General features: G+C 44.3%; 1 protein-coding gene across 2 annotated transcripts; it reads right to left on the bottom strand.

The window, feature by feature from the left end:
* Nucleotides 1–8,490: 8,490 nt before the first annotated feature.
* LOC132393719 (zinc finger protein 214-like) lies at nt 8,491–21,875 on the bottom strand. Of its 2 annotated transcripts, XM_059969124.1 has the most exons (3): nt 21,822–21,836; nt 12,464–12,563; nt 8,491–10,866 (listed from the first exon to the last, which is right to left on the bottom strand). In XM_059969124.1, the coding sequence occupies exon 3, from the start codon at nt 10,478–10,480 to the stop codon at nt 9,863–9,865; it is 618 nt and encodes a 205-aa protein (XP_059825107.1). In that variant the 5' UTR covers nt 10,481–10,866; nt 12,464–12,563; nt 21,822–21,836; the 3' UTR covers nt 8,491–9,862. The 2 variants fall into 2 exon arrangements, with proteins under 2 accessions (XP_059825107.1, XP_059825108.1); XM_059969125.1 differs by lacking the exon at nt 12,464–12,563 and having other exon boundaries at nt 21,822–21,875.
* Nucleotides 21,876–22,412: the final 537 nt, after the last annotated feature.

Below are 22,412 nucleotides of genomic sequence, written 5' to 3'. Positions count from 1 at the left end.
GAAGGGGTAACTCGGTGAACGCACTCAAATTTTGGTAGTTCCGATAATATCGAAATACATCTTTCAGCATTTGAGCACAAAAATCGATAGGCTGATTACCCTGCAGTTTTTCAGAAAGCCCAAGAATTCTGATATTGCACCTTCGATTCCTGGTCTCCAAATTTGTCAGTTTCTTCAGTAACGCGTTGTATTTTTTAAGTTGTTCCTTAGAAATTTTCTTGAAACCTTCGATATCCTTCTGCAACACCGGCAGAGATTCTTCGTGTAGCTTATACGAATTCCATGGTCATTCACAGTCTGCTGCATACTTCCAAGTTTCCGATTAAGCGTTTTCAGTTCAGATTTAACCAGGTCGAAGGAATTCTGTAACAAATCAAATTTGGATTCCAAGTCATCCAGTTTATCCAATTGTTCGAGTCTCTCTGACATTTGTTGAGACATTTCAGCCAAAGTCTCTAAAGTAACCTATTTTCTAGAGTGTTTTCTACTCATGGTGCTCTCACCAAGATAGGTTTAAACAGCAAAATAAGCAAATAATTTCGGAGCAAGTAGCTACTGCAACCTACTCCATTACAGTCACCGGAAGTCCTCAATCGTTGAGCTACTGACTGAACCAGCACGTTAACTAAACTGGCCAGCAACTTTCATGACTTCAAAGCAATCTTTTCCAATGGAACCCTACTTAAAACAGCATTTCAAAGTGTTCAGCAGCAGCTTTTGCTGCTCATTAAAAGCACCATCCTTCCAAATTACCAATTCCAAATTCCCAGTTCAAGTACACAGCAAATTATCCAATTGCGCTCATATTTCGATCCCTTTAACCCTGAATCCATGTGGTCGGTGGGGAATCCGTGTCTCCCTCTGAAATCAATAATAAATGAAATATACAAAACTACACAAACTGAAAACGCAGCGACAGCAAAGCAAATATCCGTGCTCACACTTGTCTTCCTGCAAAACCATCGTAGGCAATTGGAGAACACAGAATAAACAACGTCGAAAGCAAAAGGCCTCAGCACGTATTATAAAGACTGTGGGAAAGTAAGACTCAAAGGGTAGTAGTGCGGACGAGCTCCCACTGCTAAACAAATACTCTTCATGGCGTGTCTCTCAAACAGCCTGGCCTTCACGTGTGGCATAGTTTTTAACTCCGGTGGAGCTGCTCTCACTGACAGGACAGGGGCAAAGGCGGGCCACTGGCTTCTTAAAACCAGTTGCTCTGGGAAAATAGGGCTTGTTAACCACGGATGGTAGCTCATCTAGAACAGGGAAACTCAGATTTCGAACCTCCGCTGCCTTGCAGCCATACCCACTCATGGTAGAGGTTTTGGGAGTAAACGCAGAGGAAAAATCTGGAGTCAGAGTCCCAAAGGCGGCTGACTGCTGTACCCAGCACCGGCAACTCCTGCGATGCTGCTGGCACCAAACTGTATCGACTTTCATCGGTCCTTTGGACTTGTCATCAGCATGGACAGGAGGGTCCCACTGCATGGACAACAGGATAATCTCTGCCCTGGAGAAGCCACTCACAGTGACTAGCAGAGACGCATACCCATGGTCGACTGAGGCCACACAAGGACAGTAAGATGTGGAGAGCAGAGGCTCACATACACCAGCACTTCATAGAATTTCGGTAAGATATGCGGCCTCCGAATTTTGCATCAGTTCCTGGAAATCACTTCTCGCAAGGTAACACGATTTTTTTCCCCATGTGTATGGTGAAAAAGTTTAATTCGATCATCCCCCCCCCTCAACACAAATTGAAGAAAAACACCTCACATGAAGCCACTCATGGCCGTAATCTTTCTCTTTCAATTGAACTCAGTTATATCCAAACCTTGTGCTATATTTTAAATTCACAATGCATTCATATTTTCAAAATACCTGTATGGCAGAAAATGATATCCTCTTAATTTGTTTCAACAGTTAACAAACATCGGTAATTGCAATCATACATTATATAAAGCCTTATGACTCCAAGACAAAGAGACACAGAAAGTAAAGTATTGTCCAGGAGTTAATATTCAACAAAATTAAAACATGATGTCTCCACAACTTCAAGCGTCCAATGACTGCCAGGATTTCCCAGCTCCAATTTCTGACCAAGGATAGGATTTGGATTAAATAAACCTTTTGTTCTAAAGTATTGGGGCGAATGATCCCCATTACCACGACTGAAGCAACAGATTTTTTCACTGTGCTGGGAACACTGTCACACCCACCTCCAGCCCGAAAACTATTGTCTTTACCGCCTTACTGAAAGAGTGAAGGTATATTCTTGTAGTGTGACACCCCCTTTATCATCACACACTTGCGCTTCCATCTTCTCCCGTCTTCATGCTTCAGCATGTGCAAGGACAGAGGGATCAAACAGTATCAACGACTTTCTAGATTGGTCGGTGCTGTGAAACACTAAAGTTCCAACCCAGACATACAGTCAGACGGCCACGGAAACAGCGTCTTCAGCCCGTCAGGTCCGTGAGGAATTATTTACACTGCCTACTCCCATCGACTGCACCCGGACCAAGGCCAATCATATTACTCCCAACCATGTACTTATCCAATCACCTCTTAAACATTGAAATCAGAATCTGAGTTACCATTTGTATTGGCAGCACGGTCCATACACTCTGATGACCTTCTGGATGAAGTAGTTCCTGTCATGTTCATTTTAAACATTCCACATTTCAGCCTTCACCCATGATCTCGCCCAACATCAGTGGAGAAAGCCTGCTTGCATTTACACTCCCTATACGCCTCGTAATTCTGTATACCTCTATCAAATCCTCCCGAAGTTTTGTACCTGTCCGGGAACAATGTGCTGACATACGTAATATGTAAAAATTTTTCTCTGTGCTTTCAAACTTTCAAACGTCTTTCCTGCAGGCAGTTGATCCCAACCACGCACAACATTCCAAATTGGGCCCTAATAAATTATTAAGGAACATCAACAAAACATCCCAACTCCTATGCTCAGTTCTTTGGTCTATGAAGTCGAATGTTTGAAAGGCTTCTTCTTTTACGACCCTGTCCAACTTTCATTGGATTGTGGACATGCATTCGCAGATTCGTTTTGCCTATCATACCCCTCAGTGCCCTATTTCTCATTGTGTCAGACCAACCCTGGCTGATCCTCCCAGAGTGCAACATCAAAACCTTCTTAAATCCCATTTGCCATTTTCAATCCATTGTTCCAGCTGATCCAGGTGCCATTTCACGCTTTTGTACTTTTCCTTGCTGTCAACTACACCCGTAATGTTGTTGTTATCGGCAAGATTGCTGATCCAGTTAAGGACATTATTATCCAGGTAACTGATGTAAATGACAAATATCTACGGACACAGAAACGATCCCCGCAGCACACCACTTGTCACTGGCCTTCAGTCAGAGAAACAAACATCTATTACCACACTCTAGCTTTCCCAACATCGGCATGGCTAATCCAGTTTACCTTATCGTGAAAGCCAAGCGACTGACCCTTCCCGAGCATCCTTGCATACGGGACCTTGCAAACTCCTTACTGAGGTCCCTGCAGATGGCATCCACTGCCTTGCCTTCAACACTATTCCTGGTAACTAACTGGTAAAGCTCTGTAAGATTGGTTAGACATTACCTACTACGCACTGGCCCATACTGACTATCACTAATGTTCCTGTCTGTCCAGATACTTCCCTTCAGACACCATGACCAGCGTAGTCTGAACACCGAGGACAATTCCTCATTAGGTAATTCATGACAAGTTCCTTCCAAGCAAAACTATCGATATCATCCAGTGCCCGGCACTACAGCCTATTTTTGTTAAATTCTCCAGCAATACTATCAGGCGCATTGAGAGTAGTCTGGAAAAGGAAGGCATCGTAGCTTTAAGCAATTAATCGACTGTACTTGGGTAGTTAGATACGGTACACTAGACAGAGCATAGAACGTAGAATATTACAGCACAGTACAGCCCACCAGGATCTAATAGATTTCAACTAATTCAAGTTCAAGTTCAACCTAACACATCCCCCCCGCATCTGAATCAGAACCAGAACCGGGCGTGTGTCGTGAAATTTGTCAACATTACGGCAGCAGGACAATAAAATACAGGATAGATAAACACAGAGAAAATAAAAAAGCTGAGTAGCAGGTGGCAGAGGGGAAGAAGCTGTTCCTGAATTGCAGAGCGTGAGCTTTCAGGCTTCTGTATCTCCATCCCGATCGTATCACTATGTAGAGAGCATGTTCTGTTGATGGGCAACTGTAAAGATGGACGCCACTGTTTCAAGAATCACTCCTTGTAGCAATAACAACCGAGGCACAGAAAATCCGTATTTACCAACGTAACTTCCATTATTTTAACTAAAAAAGCGCTTATCTACCAGTGTGCACCCCACTAGAACCCCTGACACTCCATGAACAGTCAATGAAGAGAAGAGGTATTACGCGGGAAAGGAGTCTACTCTGGCCAGGCGTTCCTCGCATCCCGATCTCCACGTGTCCGTGGGGTCCTCCTTATCGGCGACGGTTGGTCAGTGGCTGTCTATTTGGAGCTCGTGAGTCTTATACTGTTGCTCATCAATTGAGCCATTGGATCTCAATCCCGTTGGCTCAGGGTCCTCTGACCTACCAGGGACAACTTCTTACTTGTCACTGTACAGGCCCAGAGCCAACACTATTTCATAGCTCTGCCTACCCCAGCATTCTGCATTTGTATCTGTACATCCTTACTGGTCCAAACCTGTTAAATGAGGGGTACCAGACAGAGTCTAACCAGACTACAGATTACTTATTTGGCAGGTCTGGCGTTTTACATAACAGGTACTCCTCTGAGAATGGTCTTAGGTTTATTGCTCTGATTAGATTGTCTCAGAGTCAAAAATCAGTTTAGAGTCCACGCCCTTTAAAAGGCTACCTGGTCTTAGGTTTAACAGATAATCATCTGAAGCTTCCTGTGTCCACACTCAGTTACTCTGATTAGATTATCCAAGAGTCCACAAACTGGGGGGAAACAGGGTGAACTGTATTGTCTGCTTCCCCTGTCCTTGATCGGACTGTAGTTTCTTTTGGCCAACAGGGTGTTTTATGAGACCTGCCATCTGCCACTGACAGTGTTTTTCTCGGGTCAGCTGTCACCTGAATGCAGCAGGGTGGATGGTGGAGGGTTTTGCAGTGATAACGAGTGTTCTGCAGGTCGGAGGAGTTTACAGAAAGGGGTAGTGGTTGGAAGGGTTTTCACAGATGGTGACGGGTGTTTGTGCGCTTTTCCGCCACTGTGGAAATGTACTTTATTTGTAGTACCAAAATGGCATTTTTGTCTGTAACACAATTAAACCTATATTGTGTCGGAGAGTTTTCCTAAGAATATACATGCAACACTATGCTAAGAGAACCTGAATAACTGACTGCATCCGCAGTCCCTACACTGTATTTCATCTGCCACTCCACTGCTTGCTCTCCAAACCAGTCGGAGTCCTTCTGCAGACACCCACTTTACTCTAATCTACCTGCCCGAAACCAACCTTCATTTCAAGTGCCAAGTTGGTCACCAAGCCATCAATTCTCTCATCCAGGTTGTTGGTATCTAACATGTAAAGAAACTGCCTCAGTACTGATCTCAGCAGAACACCGTGAATTATTGGCAGCAAACAGAATGTGCTCACATTGTTCTGACTCTTTGCCTCCTGCCTGTAAACCAATCTTCGATCTATGCCAGTATTTTTCATGTAACACAATGAGCTGTGATCTTGTTCAGCCGCCTCATGGGCAAGATCTTGTTAAGGACCATTTAAAAATTCAAACATGTAACATCCACTGTCTGTCCTTTGTCCATCCTGCCTGGTATTTAATCAAAGAATTCCAAGTACACACCACTATACTGAAATGACAATGCAATGAAGAAATGGTCACTATAGAAGATCAAGTGAACCACTCATGTCCCGCAATAGAAGACATCCCTGCAATTTGAGCAGACAAGTCTCTAGCAAACTGAGAAATGAGTGTGCTTCGCGATGTCTGTACCTCAAATTTTATCACCTGGAGCTGAGAAACAAGAAAAATATAATAATAATTATTATTATAGGTTAACAAACCCTCTATAGACAGACTTTAAACATTTCTAAAGTTGTAAACACAAACTTTGGACGGGATCAGTGCAAACCATAAAACATGAAATACAGCCAGTAGAATACAGAACAGGTCAGTAAGGTACAATACAACAGAGCGATGAATATAAAACATGAGACCAAAAGATGTAGGAGCAGAATTAGGTTATTTGACCCATCGAGTCTGCTCCACTATTTAATCATGTTTGATACAATTTTCCTCTCAGCTCCAATCCCTGTATCCCTTCATGCCCTGACCAACGAAGAATCTATCAACCCCTCTCCTTTCGAGAAACATACAAGTATATGGGACACAAGAGACACTGCAGATGCTGGGAAACTAGAGCAATAGAGCAATGTGCTGGAGGAGCTCAGCAGGTCAGGCACCAGCTATAGTTCGGAATAAATGTTTCTGGCCAAGTCCCCTCATCCGAGCTCTCGATACCCGGGTTTCTGGAATATCAACAAGCAAGAAAATAGACAATATTGGACAGAATTTACTTCAAGTCTTATGAAACTCTACCAAGCAGAGCTCAAATTGTATAACAAATACAACAAAGACAATAAATGCTTTCACTATACCAATATTAATGTACTCTTTCGGAAAAAAAAATATCTTGGTCCCATTCCGAGCTGGAACTTTACAAAGCAAATAACTGAAATGACAAATTTAGAAAACAGTATTTACACTGAAACACAGTTAGATCAACACTACCTAGGACAGATGGAAGACAAGGAATTATAGATATTAAAGACCTTCACAAGTCAAATAAAACTCCTATATATTTTGTTCAAAAAAGCAGAATTCAGCACTCCATGTGAACACATGCAATTGTCATGTGAAGTACACATCAGCAAACTTAAACGAGAGGCTACCTCAGAAAAATGAATTATCACAATGGAAAAAAATGTTAATCAGTGGAATGTGTATGACCTTCATGGACCACATCTCAACAATCTGAGCAGACTAGATTTTGACAAAAAAAAACATCAAACACACAACTGAAAGTTGGAGACCTCTTCACAGAAACTCAGGACATGGTGGTTAACATTAAAAATAATCAAAAATACATAGAAGAGAAGCAAACATGATGATAAATGCAGAACATGCCATGAGAAACCAGACACAATCCAACACATTCCAGGATCCTGCAGCAGTTTAACTCAATCTGATTACTTACACAGGTACAATCAAGTGGCAAATATCATTCACCAAAACAACACATACAACATGCTGGAGGAACCCAGCAGGCCAGACAGCATCCATGGAAAAGAGCAGGGGGCCGAGACCCTTCGTCAGGACTGAAGAGGGAGGGGGCAGGGGCCCTATCAAGAAGGTGGTGGATGGTAGTATCATGGCAGTAGAGGAGGAATTGCAAGCATAAGTGCTACACCTGTCCCTACACCTCCTCTCTTACCACCATTCAGGGCCCCAAACAGTCCTTCCAGGTGAGGCAACGCTTCACTTGTGAGTCTGTTGCGGTCATCTATTGCATCAGGTGCGGCCTCCTCTATATTGGCAAGACCCGACGCAGTTTGGGAGTCCGCTTCATCGCATCTCGGCCCTTCTAGTCCGTGCCGAACGTTTACTCTCATCTAGTCCAACCTACCTGCACTCAGCCCATAACCCTCCATTCCTTTCCTGACAAATATACCTATCCAATTTTTTTTAAATGACAATACCGAACCTGCCTCTACCACTTCTACTGGAAGCTCGTTCCACACAGCTACCACTCTTTGAGTAAAGAAGTTCCCCCCCCCCCGTGTTACCCCTAAAATTTGCCCCCTAACTCTCAACTCATGTCCTCATTTGAATCTCCCCTACTCTCAATGGAAAAAGCCTATGCACGTCAGCTCTATCTTTCCCCCTCATAATTTTAAATAACTGTATCAAGTCCCCCCCTCAACCTTCTATGCTCCAAAGAATAAAGAATTAACTTGTTCAACCTTTCTCTGTAACTTAGGTGCTGAAATTCCTATTCAGATATGTCAATACATGGCCTCCTCTACTGCCATGATGAGGCCAATCTCAGGTTAGAGGAGCAACACCTCATATACCGTCTGGGTAGTCTCCAGCCCCTTGGCATAAGCACTGAATTCTCCAACTTCCAGTAATTCCCTCCCTTTCCCTTCCGCCATCCCAGTTTCACTCTGCATCCTCTTCCAGCTCTCATCACCTCTATCACCTCTCATGACTCTGCCTTCTTCTACTACACTGTACTTTCCCTTTACATTCCTTCTTCACCTTTCCTGTCTATTCCCTCCCTGCTTTCTCTTCCCCATCCCTTGATCTCTCCCCTTACTGATTTTTCACCTGGCACGTACCAGCCTTCTCCTTCCCACCCTCCCCCCACCTTCTTTTTAGGGCTCCTGCCCCCACCCTCCAGTCCTGACAAAGGGTCTCAGCCCGAAACGTTGACTGCTCGTTTCCATGGATGCTGTCCAGACTACTGAGTTCCTCCAGCTTGTTTGTACGTGTTGATTGGACCACAGCAACTGCAGTGTACTTTGTGTTTACCATTCACCAAAATATTGCTTTAAAATACAAACTCATGGAAGACCATCATAAGTTCATAAAGGCACCATACATTCAAGCCTGATTCAGTTTTAGAGTCAAAATCTTACAAACTTTATGATCATCAATACATTATTTCAGATAGTATAATCTAAAATAACCATCTGGATATTACAGGATAAACAAGCAGGAACTACTCCCTCAATAGATAAACCCATTTCCAACGGGTTCCTCGATCAGTGCAGCACCTCACCACAGGTATTGTTTTTGTCATCAGTCAGACAACCGAAAGATTTCCTCTGTCAATCGGCTTTCAAATGTTGCTACTCTGTCATTCATTGCTACACCCCGCTGCTGATTCCCTTCTCCTCATCATACGTTCTTACTCCAACCACCGTCCAGAGCCCCAAACTTTGCCCTGTGCAGACCCGCCTTTGGTTTCTGACCCTGCTCCGTTGAACATCCAACTAGTGACTTCCCATTCTGCTTTCAGTCTTTAGAGGACAGAAGTGTTTTCCAATAACCCTTTAGAAGCAGAGAAAATGACCCATAATGTGGAAATGAGTCGTGAATAAGGAGGTTAACTACCAATGACATTCTTCCTCAGCCTAGAGATCTGAGGGGTAAAGACATTTCAGACTGAATGGCAGTCAGCTCGACTTCTTCAGTCTGCAGATAATTCAAGGGATACCTCTTCACCCACAGAGTGAAGACTGTTTGGAACCCATCACCACAGGGAAAGTGAGAAATAAACAACGGGAGGATTTAAATGGACTGTCATGGAACAGTATCACTGGCAGGGTCCACCCGGCCTGAGTTGACTGTCTACTAGGTGTGTTATAAATTCACTAAGTACCAGAGACAGAGTTTAAAATAGAACTGATTTACTTGTCTCAGATGCACAATATTAAACTCCAGTCCCATTAAGGTGAATGTGCAGCATAAGAAACTCCTCCCATGCCCAGTAACCAGGGTGCAGAACTGGGTGTGGTGAGCAGCAGCAATAATTGCAGAGTTCAGCACTGACAGTCACTCACGAAATTGCATTCAGCAATGGTGACGGACAAATATCCAGCATGCAGCTTATTGAAACTTTCTCCCCAGTGTGAACCCGGTAGTGTGTCACAAAGTTAGATTACTGAGTGAATCCCTTCCCACACTCACAGTAGGTGAATGGCCTCTCCCCAGTGTGAACTGAATGATGCACATTTCCTGGAGATGGCTGAGAGAACCTCTTCCCAACATCCAAGCAGGTGATCGGCCTCTACCCTGTGTGAACTTGCTGGTGCCTCTGTAGATGAGATGACCGAGTGAATCCCTTCCCACAGTTTGAACAGGTGAATGGCCTCTCCCCAGTGTGAATTGACCGGTGTGCCAATAGGGTGGATGATCGAGTGAATCCCTTCCCACAGTCTGAGCAGGTGAATGGCTTCTCCCCAGTGTGAACTGACTGGTGTGCCAGTAGTTTAGATGACTGAGTGAATCCTTTCCCACACACTGAGCAGGTGAACCGCCACTCCCCAGTGTGAACTGACTGGTGACTCTGTAGGGTCGATACCTGTGTGAATCTCTTTCCACAGTCTGAGCAGGTGAACAGCTTCTCTGCAGTGTGAACTTGCTGGTGTCTATGAAGGTCGGATGATCGATGGAATCCCTTCCTACAGACTGAGCAGGTGAACCGCCACTCCCCAGTGTGAACTGACTGGTGACTCTTTAGGGTGGATGACTGAGTGAATTTCTTTCCACAGACTGAGCAGGTGAATGGCTTCTCCCCTGTGTGAACTCGTTGGTGTCTATGAAGGTCGGATGATCGATGGAATCCCTTCCTACAGACTGAGCAGGTGAACCGCCATTCTCCAGTGTGAACTCGCTTGTGAGCCATTAGGTCGGATGACCAAATAAATCCTTCCTCACAAATTCAGCAGGTGACCAGTCTCTGCCCAGTGTGAACTGACTGGTGTGTCCACAGGTGGGAAGGATGACTGAATCCCTTCCCAGAACAGGAGAATGGCTTGGTCAGTGTGGACTTGTTAAAGTACCTTCAGTTGAAATGACCAAGTGAATCCATTCCCCTTGCCTGAGCCCTTTGTAAAATGACAAACATGCCGGTCAGTAAGATGATCAAGTGAATCCCTCCCCACCGTCTGAGAAGGAAGAATGGTTGATTGAATCCCTTGCTCCACTTCTTAAATATCTGGACAGTGACAGCAAAACTGTTGTTGTGTTGTGTTCAAGATTCCCGAAGACAAATATCTTGTCATTTTTAACCTGTAAAAAGATTTACAAAATCCATCAATGGGTGAAGGACATTTCAGAAGAGATCACTTTAGTTGCCAAGGTGCAATCTGACATCACACTGTTACAGTGAGGTTCAACCCAAGTTGGAGAGAGAAATTATCTTGTAACTGGGCACAGTGCTGGTATCTGGAATGACCATCAAACTCCCTGATGCTCTTTCTGTCTCTACAAGAATGCGGCATTTCTGCCGTCTCCAATCTGTGACCTGGCTCAATTTGGCTCTCTCCATTGGTATTATTCCCTGCTCCCAGTGAGCTGCATGGATTCCTGGCCCCACAGTAACTGAAACACTAACGCAAATAGCCTTTGTTAACTTGCAGCTGGGATTTTCTTTTATGCACTGTTAATTTTAAGTGCCACAGTTTTAATGCCATGTAAATATCTCCTACTCAGATGTATGGTTAGTTGCACAGCTGTTAAAAGGAATTAGAGTGAATGTTAGTATTATTTAAGGTTCTTCTCTCAGTCATAGAAAAGTACAACACAGAAACAGGCCCTTTGGCACGTATTTCGTGCTGAACTATTTAAACTTTCTACTCCCATACCCCTACCATCCAGGTACCTATATGAACCTCCAGTATGTTGAAATTGAGCTCGCATGCACTACTTTTGCTGGCTGCTCATTCCACACCCGGATGACTGTCTGTGTGAAGAAGTTTGCCCTCATGTTCCCCTTCACGTTTCACCTTTCACCCTTAACCCATGGCATCTGGTTGTAGTCCCACCCCATCTCAGTGGTAAAAACCAGCTTGCATTTACCCTATCTATACCCTCCCCCCATAACTCTGGTACACACCTCCATCAAATCTCCCCTCAATCTTCAACATTCCAAGGAATAAAGCCCTGACCTGTTCAATCTGTCCTTATAACCCCAAGTGCTCCAGACTTGGCAACATCCTTACGAATTTTCTCTGAACTCTTTCAAACTCTTTTACATCTTCCTATTGGTTGGTGACCAAAACTGCACACAATACTCCAAATTAGGCCTCACCAGTGTCTTGTACAACGTCAACATAACATCCATCTCCTGTACTCAGTACTTTGGGTTATGAAGGCCAGTATGCCAAAACCTTTCGTTCCATCCCTAACAAACTGTGACACCACTTTCAGTGAAATATAGACCTGTATTCTCAGATCCCTTTCTTCAACAACACTCCTCCATGCCGGACCAGGCACTGTGTAAGACCTACACTGGTAGGTCCTACCAAAGTAAAATGCCTTGCACTTGCTGGTTAAATTCCATTTTCCGTTTCTCAACCCATTTTTTCCAGCTGGTCCAGATCACACTGCAAGCCATGATAGTCTTCCTCGCTGTCCACTACACCCCCAGTCTTGGTTTCATTCACAAATTTGCTGATCCAGTTAACCACACTATCATCCGGATTACTGATATAGATGACAAACAACAACAGATCCAGCACTGATCCCTGTGACACACCACTAGTCACAGGTCTCCGGTCAGAGAGGCAACCATCTGTTACCACACTCTGGCTTCTCCCAAAGACAGTGTGTCATCCAATTTACTATCTCATCTTGAATGCTGAGTGACTGAACCTTTTTGACTAACCTCTCATATGAGACTCTGTCAAGTGCCTTGCTGAAGTCCATGTAGACATCATCCACTGCATTGTCTTCATCCACTTTCCTGATAACTTCCTCGAAATACTCTATAAGATTGGTTGGACATGATTTAATGTGCACAAAGCCATGCTTAATCAGTCCACATCTATCCAAATACTTATATATCCAGTTCCTGCATATCTGTTCCAATAACTTTCCCATTACTGATGTCAAGCTCACCAACATATAATTTCTTTGTTTATTTTTAGAGCTTTTCCTGAACAGCAGAACAACATTGGCTGTCCTCCAATCCTCTAGTACCTCACCTGTCACTAGGGATGATTTAAATATCTGTGCTTGGGCTTCCACAATTTCTGCACTTGCCTTCCACAAGGTCCCAGGAAACAACTTGTCAGGCCCCGAGGATTTATCCACGCTAATTTGCCTTAAGACAGCAAACACCTCCACCTCTGTAATCTGTACAGGGTTCATGAAATTGATGCTGCTTTTCCTCACTTCTATAGCCCCTGTGACCAACTCAGGAGTAAATACAGATGCAAACAATATTTAAAATCTCCCCATATTTTTTGTGTCCTCGTATGGATTACAATTCTGATCTTCCAGAGGATTCATTTTGTCCCTTGCAATCTCTTTGCTCTTAACATATCTGCAGAATCCCTGAGGATTCTCCTTCACCATGTCTGCCAGGGCAACCTCATGCCTTCTTATATTTCTTTCATAAGTGTTCGCTTCATTTTCTTATAGTTCATAAGTACCCCATTTGTTCCTAAATGCCTGTACCTGGTTCGCACCTCCTTGTTTTACCAAGGTGTACTTGGTAAATGGGAGGCCTTCAAAGTGAATTTTTTTCAAGTACAAAATGGGTACGTGCTTGTCAGAATAAAAGGTTAAGATAGAAAGAGTAGGGCACCTTGGTTTTCAAGAGATATTGAGACCATGGTGAAGCGCAATACGGAGTTGCACAACAGGGTCAGGCAGGTAGGTTTTTATGGAGTAAAAGAAATCGAACAGAATACATAAGGAATAAATCAGGATGGCTAAACGAAGGCATGAGGTTCCCTCACAGAAAAGATGGAGGAAAATCCTAAGGGATTCTAGAGATAGATTAAGAGCAAAAGGATTGCAAGGGACCAAGTTGGTTATCTGGAAGACCTGAATGGCAATCCACGTGTGGAACCAAAGCAAATGGGGAAGAGGTGGAATAATTTTTGCATATCCATTTACTCAGGAGACAGACACAGAGTCTATGGAAGTATCGAAAAGTGGAGAAATTTTGAGAGTGCAAAGTTTGTATTTACCTGTCAGGATAAAAGGCAAACTGAATAAGAATAAGGATCCTTGGTTCTCAAGGGATATTGGAACTCTGATAAAGAAGAAAAGAGAGATGTATAACATGTATAGGGAACAGGAGCAAATAAGGTGCTTGAGGAGTATAAAAAGTGCAAAAAATACTTAAGAAAGAAGTCAGGAGGGCTAAAATAAGACATGAAGCAGCTTTGGCAGTCAAGGTGAAAGATAATCCAAAGAGCTTCTGTAGATATATTAAGAGCAAAAGATTAGTAAGGGATAAAATTGATTCTCTTGAAGATCACAGTGGTCGGCTATGTATGGAACCAAAAGAAATGGGGGAGATCTTAAATTTTTTTTTTGCATCTGTATTTACTAAGGAAACTGGCATGGAGTCTATGGAAATAAGGCAAACAGGTAGCGAGGTCATGGAACTTATACAGATTGAAGAGGAGAAGGTGCTTGCTGTCTTGAGGCAAATCAGAGGAGATAAATCCCCAGGACCTGACAGTGTATTCCCTTGGACCTTGAAGCAGACCAGTACTGAAATTGCAGGGACCTTGGCAGATATATTTAAAATGTCGTTATCTACAGGTGAGGTGCCGGAGGATTGGAAAATAGCTCATGTTGTTCCATTGTTTAAAAAAGGCTCTAAAAGTTACCCAGGATATTATAGGCTGGTATGTTTGACATCAGTAATAGGTAAATTATTGGAAGGAGTACTAAGGGACTTAATAGGGAGAGTCAACATGGCTTTGTGAGTGGTAGGTCATATTTAACCAATGTATTAAGAGTTTTTCGAGGAGGTTTCAAGGAAAGTGCATGAAGGGAAGGCAGCAGATGTGGACTTCAGTAAGGCCTTTGACAAGATCCCGCATGGGAGGTCAGAAAGGAAGATTCAGTCGCTAGGTATACATAGAGAGGTAGTAAATTGGATTAGACATTGGCTCAATGGGAAAAGCCAGCGAGTGGTAGTGAAAGGTTGCTTCTCTGAGTGCAGGCCTGTGACTAGTGGTGTGCCACAGGGATCAGTGCTGGTTCCATCGTTGTTTGTCATCTATATCAATGATCTGGATGATAATATGGTAAATTTGTTCAGCAAATTTGCTGATGATATGTAGTGGACAGTGAGGACAGTTTTCAAAGCTTGTAGAGGGATCTGGACCAGCTGGAAAAATGGGCTGAAAAATGGCAAATGGAGTTTAATACAGACAAGTGTGAGGTATTGCACTTTGCAGGGAAAAAACAAGGTAGAACATACAAGGGCACTGAGGAGTGCAGTAGAACAGAGGAATCTAGGAATACAGATACAATATTCCCTGAAAGTGATGTCACTGGTAGATAGGGTAATAAAGAGAGCTTTTTGTAGATTGGCCTTTATAAATCAAAGTATTGAGTATAAGAGTTGGAATGTTATTGTGAGGTTGTACAAGACATTGGAGAGGCCAAATTTGGAGAATTGTGTGCAGTTTTGGTCATCCAATTAGAGTAGGGATATTAATAAGTTTGAAAGAGTGCAGAGAAGGTTTACAAGGACGTTGATGGGACTTGAGAAACTGAGTTACAGAGAAAGGTTGAATAGGTTAGGACTTTATTCCCTGGAGCGTAGAATGAGGGGTGATTTGATAGAGGTATATAAAATTATGGTGGGTTTAGATAGAGTGAATGCAAGCAGGCTTTTTCCACTGAGGCTAGGGGAGAAAAAAAAACAGAGGACATGGATTAAGGGTGAAGTGGGGAGAAGTTTAAAGGGAGCATTGGGGGGAGGGGAGGCTTCTTCACATAGTGTGGTGGGAGTGTGGAATGAGCTGCCAGATGAAGTGGTAAATGCGGGCTCACTTTTAACATTTAAGAAAAACTAGGACAGGTCCATGGATGAGAGGAGTTTGGAGGGATATGGTCTGGGTGCAGGTCAGTGGGACTAGGCAAAAAGAAGGCAGCGGGAGAGCACCTAAGGATTTCTAGCGGGAAGATATTTTGAGTTCCCAGGGGAAAAGGGAGGCCAGACTGCGCAGGTGCGTGACATCAGCCAGTTGAGCGCGAACAGTTTAAAAAGAAGGCAACCATATCCAGCGGGCAGTGGAGTGAAAGGGATTTGGCTCAACAGGCTTCGGCGAGGCAGTTGTTGATTGCAGAAGGAAGTAGTATGTGTGTGAGGCCGGTTTTCTGTGATCGGTGTCAGATGTGGGAGGCCTGGAGTCTCCCAGCATCCTGAACGGCCACATCTGCACCCGGTGCATTGAGATGCAACTTGTAAGGGACCACATTAGGGAACTGGAGATGCAGCTCGATGACCTTTGTCTGGTCAGGGAAAGTGAGGAGGTGATAGAGAGGAGTTACAGGCAGGTGGTCACTCCGGGGCCACGGGAGACAAAGAAGTGGGTCACAGTCAGGAGAGGGAAGGGGAAGAGTCAGGTACTAGAGAGCACCCCTGTGGCTATACCCCTTGATAATAAGTACTCCTGTTTGAGTACTGTTGGGGGGCAGGGGGGGGGGGAAACAGCCTACCTGGGGGAAGCAACAGAGTCTGGTACAGAGTCGGGCCCTATGGCTCAGAAGGGTAGGGAAAGGAAGATGAAGGCAGTAGTGATAGGGAACTCTATAGTCAGTGGGTCAGACAGGCGATTCTGTGGATGCAGGAAAGAAACTCGGATGGTAGTTTGCCTCCCAGGTGCCAGGGTCCGGGATGTTCCTGATTGCGTCCAAGATATCCTACAGTGGGAGGGGGAACAGCCAGAGGTCGTGGTACATATTGGTACCAATGACATAGGTAGGAAAAGGGAAGAGGTCCTGAAAGAAGACTACAGGGAGTTCGGAAGTTGAAAAACAGGACATCAAAGGTAGTAATCTTGGGATTACTGCCTGTGCCCCGCGACAGTGGGAATAGGAATAGAATGAGGTGGAGGATAAATGTGTGGCTGAGGGAATGGAGCAGTGGGCAGGGATTCAGATTTCTGGATCATTGGAACCTCTTTTGGGGTGGGTGTGACCTGTACAAAAGGACGGGTTGCACTTGAATCCCAGGGGTCCAATATCCTGGCAGGCAGGTTTGATAGAGCTGTTGGGGAGAGTTTAAACTAGTTTTGCCGGGGGGGGGGGGGGGGTGGCAATCAGAATGTGTGTGCAGGGATTAAGGTAGAAGGACAAGTGCATGATGCTAAGAGATCTGAGTTGATGATGAACGACAGGCATAGGACGAAACATAATTGTAGCCAGTTACAGGGGTTGAAATGTGTCTATTTCAATGCTAAGAGTATCAGGAACAAGGAGGATCAACTTTGAGCATGGATTAGTACGTGGAACTACGATGTTGTGGCCGTCACTGAAATTTGGTTGGAGGAAGGGCAGGATTGGATGATGCAGGACCCGGGGTCCAGGTGTTTTAAAAGGAATAGGATGGGAGGTAGAAAGGGGGAGGGTTAGTGGGATTGCTGGTCAGGGATAGTATCACTGCTATAGAAAGGGAGGACTCTGCAGAGGGAGTGTCCACTGAGTCGTTCTGGGTGGAAGTCAGAAAGAGAAAGGGATCAACCACTGTGCTGGGAGTCGTCTATAGGCCCTCAAATAGCCCTTGGGACACCGAGGAGCAGATAAGCAGGCAAATTTTAGAATGGTGCAGGAAATACAGGGTAGTAGTTATTAGTGATTTCAACTTCCCACATATTGACTGGCACATCCTGAGTGCAAGGGGGATAGATGGGGCTGAATTTGTCAGGTGTGTTCAAGAAGGATTCCTGACACAGTATGTGGACCGGCCAACGAGAGGAGAAGCTATACTGGATAATGAAACTGGTCAGGTGACAGACCTCTTGGTGGGGGAGCATTTTGGTGAGAGTGACCACAACTCCCATAGCTTCAGCATAGCTACAGAAAGGGATAAAAATCAGATGAAATGGTACAGTGCTTAACTCGGAAAGGGCTAACTTTGAAGGGATGAGGCAGGAACTAGCAAGAGTATATTAGAAACAGATGTTCAAAGGGGAAAGCAGAGAAGTAATGTGGGAGAAGTTTAGGGACCACTTGAGCTGAGTTCAGGATAGGTTTGTCCCACTGAGGCAAGGAAAAAATGGTAGGAAAAGGGAACCGTAGCTGACGAAACACGTGAAGCAACTCGTCACGAGGATAAACGAAGCACATGTTAGATATAAGAAGCAGGAAGTAGGAGGGGCTCATGAGAAATACAGGGTAGCCAGGAAGGAGCGAAAGAAAGGACTTAGGAGAGCTCGAAGGGGGTATGAGAAGGCCTTGGCATGTAGGATTAAGGAGAACCCCAAGGCGTTCTATGTGTATGTGAAGAACAGGAGGATGACAAGAATGAAGGTGGGACCACTGAAGGATAAAGAGGGCAACATGTGCCTGGAGGCGGAGGTGGTTGGGAAGGTCCTAAATGAATACTTTGCTTCAGTATTCACAAGTGAAAAGGATCTTGATCAGGGTGAGGTTGAAATAGACCCGGCCTGTGTGCTGCTGGACAATGTGGAGATTACGGAAGAAGAAGTGCTGGATCTTCTTAAAAACATCAAGATTGATAAATCCCCAGGGCCGGATATGATACACCCCAGGTTGTTGTGGGAATTGAGAGAAGAGATTGCAGGAGCATTAGCTATGGTCTTTGAATCCTCTTTGGCTGCAGGGGAAGTGTTGGAGGACTGGAGAATGGCAAATGTAGTTTCCTTGTTTAAAAAAAAGGTAATAGGGAGAAACCTGGGAACTATAGACCGGTGAGTCTTACAAAGGTGGTCTGTAAACTACTGGAAAGGATTCTTAAGGATAGGATCTACCAGCATTTGGAGAAGTATAGTCTACTCGTGGATAGTCAACATGGCTTTGTGAAGGGAAGGTCGTGCCTCAGGAGCCTGATTGAGATTTTTGAAGAGGTAACGAAAGAAATTGATGAAGGTAGGGCAGTGGGTGTGATCTGCATGGATTTTAGCAAAGCATTTGACAAGGTCCCTCATGAGAGACTCATCCGGAAAGTCCTGAGGCATGGGATAAGTGGAACCTTGGCTGTTTGCATAAAAAATAGGCTTAAAGGAAGAAAGCAGAGGGTAGTTGTAGAAGGAAAGTATTCTGCCTGGAGGTCAGTGACTAGTGGAGTGCCACAGGGATCAGTCCTGGGACCCCTGCTATTTGTGATTTTTATAAATGACCTGGATGTAGAGGCAGAAGGATGGGTGAGAAAGTTTGTGCATGACACGAAGATTGGAGGAATTGTGGATGGAGCTACAGGTTGTCAAAGGTTACAAGAGGATATAGACAGGATGGAGAGTTGGGCAGAAAAATAGCAGATGGAGCTTAATCCAGACAAGTGTGAGGTGATGCATTTTGGAAGGACAAACCAGAAGACTGAGTACAAGTCAGTTACTTAAGAGTGTGAATGAACAAAGGGACCTTGGGGTTCAAATTCATACATCCCTCAAGGTCACTGCGCAGGTTGATAGGGTAGTTAAGAAGGCCTATGGGATGCTAGGCTTCACTAACAGGGGGATTAAGTTCAAGAGTAGAGAGGTCATGTTGCAACTCTACAAATCTCTGCTGAGATGGCACTTAGAGTATTGTGTTCAATTCTGGTCACCTCATTAAAGGAAGGATGTGGAAGCTATGGAGAGGGTGCAGAGGAGATTTACCAGGATGTTGCCTGGTTTGGAGAACAAGTCATATGAAGCAATGTTAGCAGAGCTGGGACTTTTCTCTTTGGAGTGTAGAAGAATAAGAGGGGACTTGATAGAGGTCTACGAGATTATGAGATGAGATTATAGGGTAGATAGTCAGTCCCTCTTTCCCAGGGCACCAATAGTAAAGACCAGAGGGCATATGTGCAAAATTAAGGACGGGAAGTTTAGGGAAGACATCAGGAGTAAGTTGTTATTGTTGTTGTTGTTGTTGTTGTTGGTTGTTGTTGTTTTTTTTTTTTTTACACAGAGGGTTGTGAGTGCCTGGAATGCCTTACCAGCGATGGTGGTGGAGGCTAAAACATTAGGGGTATTTAAGATCCTCTTGGACAGGCACATGGATGAACAAAAAATAGAGGGTTATGGGGTAGTGTGGGTTTAGTATTTTTTAAAGGATTATATGGGTCGGCACAACATGGAGGGCTGAAGGGCCTAAAGGCCTGTTTCTGTGCTGTAATGTTCTATGGTTCTATATCAACCTTTGTTTCTTGGCATAGTCTGCAATCTCTCTACATATTTGTACCTCGAAATCCCTCAGACTGCTGGGCGCAACCAAGTCCGAGTAATGGCTACAATATCATAATTTCATGCCCTGAGGTCTGAACAACATGTCTGGTGTCAAGAAAACAACCTCACCCTCAATGTCACTAAAACAAAGGAGCTGGCTATAAACTACAGGAGGAATGGAGACAAGCTGACCCCTATGGATATCAATGGATCTGGTGTTGAGAGGGTGAACATCTTTAAGTTCCTTGGCATACACATCACCAAGGATCTCACCTGGTCTGTACATACCAGCTGTGTTGTGAAAAGAGCACAGTGGCACCTCTTTCGCCTCAGGGGGTTGAGGAAGTTTGAGTGAACTTCCCACTGTTCAGGACGTTTCCAAAGACAGGTGTATAAAAAGGGCCTGGAGGATCATTGAGGACCCAACTCATGCCAATCACAATCAATTCCAGCTGCTACTATCCGGGAAACAGTACCACGGCATAAAAGCCAGACCCAACAGGCTCCGGGACAGGTTCTTCCACCGTGTCATCAGACTGATTAATTCATGCTGATGCAATTGTATTTATATTTGTAGTGACTATCCTGTTGTTATTTATTATAAATTTGTAGCGACCCACTTCCTAGCGCACTCGAACCGGCTCACAAATAGCCAGTGCACTGGCACAAAGGCCAGTCCCAAAAGGGCACCAGGTCTGCTTCACCAACAAAGGGAAAAAAAAGCCTGCGGCATCTGCGCCCGGGGAGGGCGGAATCAGGAAGGCTTTAAAGCAAGGCTGTGAAGTTCGAATAAAATCTTTCTTTAACTGCAGTTTACTGACTCCATGTCGTTATTTTAGCGCTGCGTGTAGCACACCGCTACAAATTAATATAAATTACACATTGCATATTTAGATGGAGACTTCCCTCTGCCAGGTAATCCATCTCCAACAGTTTCTAAAATGGCCTAACTGTTGTTGTGGGGGTGGCCACAAGAGTAGTCTGCAATGGGAATTTAACCTCATTCCCCTTCCTGACTCTCATCCAGTTTCCTGTGTCCTGCAACTTCGGTGTAACTCACCTCTCTTCATGTCATATCTATCACCCCCTCCAACTCCTAGATAATCTGGAATTCATCCATTTTGAGTTCCAACTCCTTAAAAAATGCACATCTTGTAGCTGAGGGCGTCAGGGACACGGGAGGTCTCCTCACCTTCCCACCAACTTGTAATGACCAGTGTGTGCAAATATCTTGTGTTGTGCAATTTTTGCCCAGTAACAACAACATGTGCACACTGAATTTCATATAGGAAGGTATTCATTTTAACAGCTAGCAAATCACTGTCAATAAGAAATTTGATCTCCTTCGGATTTGATCGAGTTCATTTGCATTCTCACACAACCTATGCAACAAGCCTGCAGCGGGTAATGAAGTTTTTTTTTTCGCCAGAGCAAGCAAACACACACAAAATACTGGAGGAACTCAGCAGGTCAGGCAGCATCTATGGAAAAGAGTACTAATGCTGAATTCCTCCAGCATTTTGTGTGCGTTGCCTAGATTTCCATCATCTGCAGATTTCCTCCTGTTTGTCATTGGAGGTAGAACAAAGGTGAGTTCTCAATTGGTGATGTAAAAGATTTTGTTCCCTTTCTCCGAGTTCCTAATCCTTGCATTTAGATAGCTGGAGCTCAGCTCTGTCTGAGAGATCCATCGGTTCCCATTCCCTCATCAGCCGGAAGCTCCCCGGGGCCCTTGTAAGGATCGTGGGGCTGAGAGAGAGGGAGGAGAGTAGGACTGTCCCGGGATTGCGGATCACGGTATCCGCAGGGCACAGCAAATTTCCTGAAGTCGGTGATGAAAAAATACGTCCAGAATAGTTCTTTTAATATCTCTCTTACCTGCCAGCAGACTCCACGAGGCCATTTGAGAACTGCGCGCATGCGTAATTTTCGGAACCATCAGCATCCCTGACGCCTGCGCATTTATTCGATGAGTCAGCGGCGGCGAAATTTAAACGCTCCGCTTTCTGGGTAATCACGAAGCCATTAACAGTTTCTGCAACCACCGGTTCGATGTCCATGGATCAGTGTTTTAATGTAAAAAATTCAGCAGCTGTTTTAATGCACAAATCAGTTCCCATAAACAATATACTGAATATCAACAGGCATTCCCTGTGTTTCATGCCGAAGTAAAACCCTCTTATAATGCAGATATAAAAAAACAAGAGATTCTGCAGTTGTTTGACATGTACATACACACACACACACACACACACACACACACACACACACACACACACACAATGCTGAAGCAACATTGCGGACAGAAGTGTGCAATAAGCTATTGGAAAATGATCCATGTTAATGACAGAAATTAGTGATCATAATACCATGAGATTCCAAGTAAATATGGAAATAGTGAGGTCTGGACCACGGGTTGAGATTCTAAATTGGAGAACGGTCAATTTTGATGGTATCAGAAAGGATCTG

Source organism: Hypanus sabinus, chromosome 5 (genome assembly GCF_030144855.1).
Source record: "Hypanus sabinus isolate sHypSab1 chromosome 5, sHypSab1.hap1, whole genome shotgun sequence".
In the NCBI taxonomy this organism is placed as follows: Eukaryota; Metazoa; Chordata; class Chondrichthyes; order Myliobatiformes; family Dasyatidae; genus Hypanus; species Hypanus sabinus.
Note: the sequence above shows the minus strand (reverse complement) of the source record. Positions and strands in the feature narration are given on the sequence as shown.

Excerpts from the sequence above, each read along its gene's own strand:
- LOC132393719 (XM_059969125.1), bottom strand. The coding sequence starts at position 10,480 with ATGGCTCACAAGCGAGTTCACACTGGAGAATGGCGGTTCACCTGCTCA.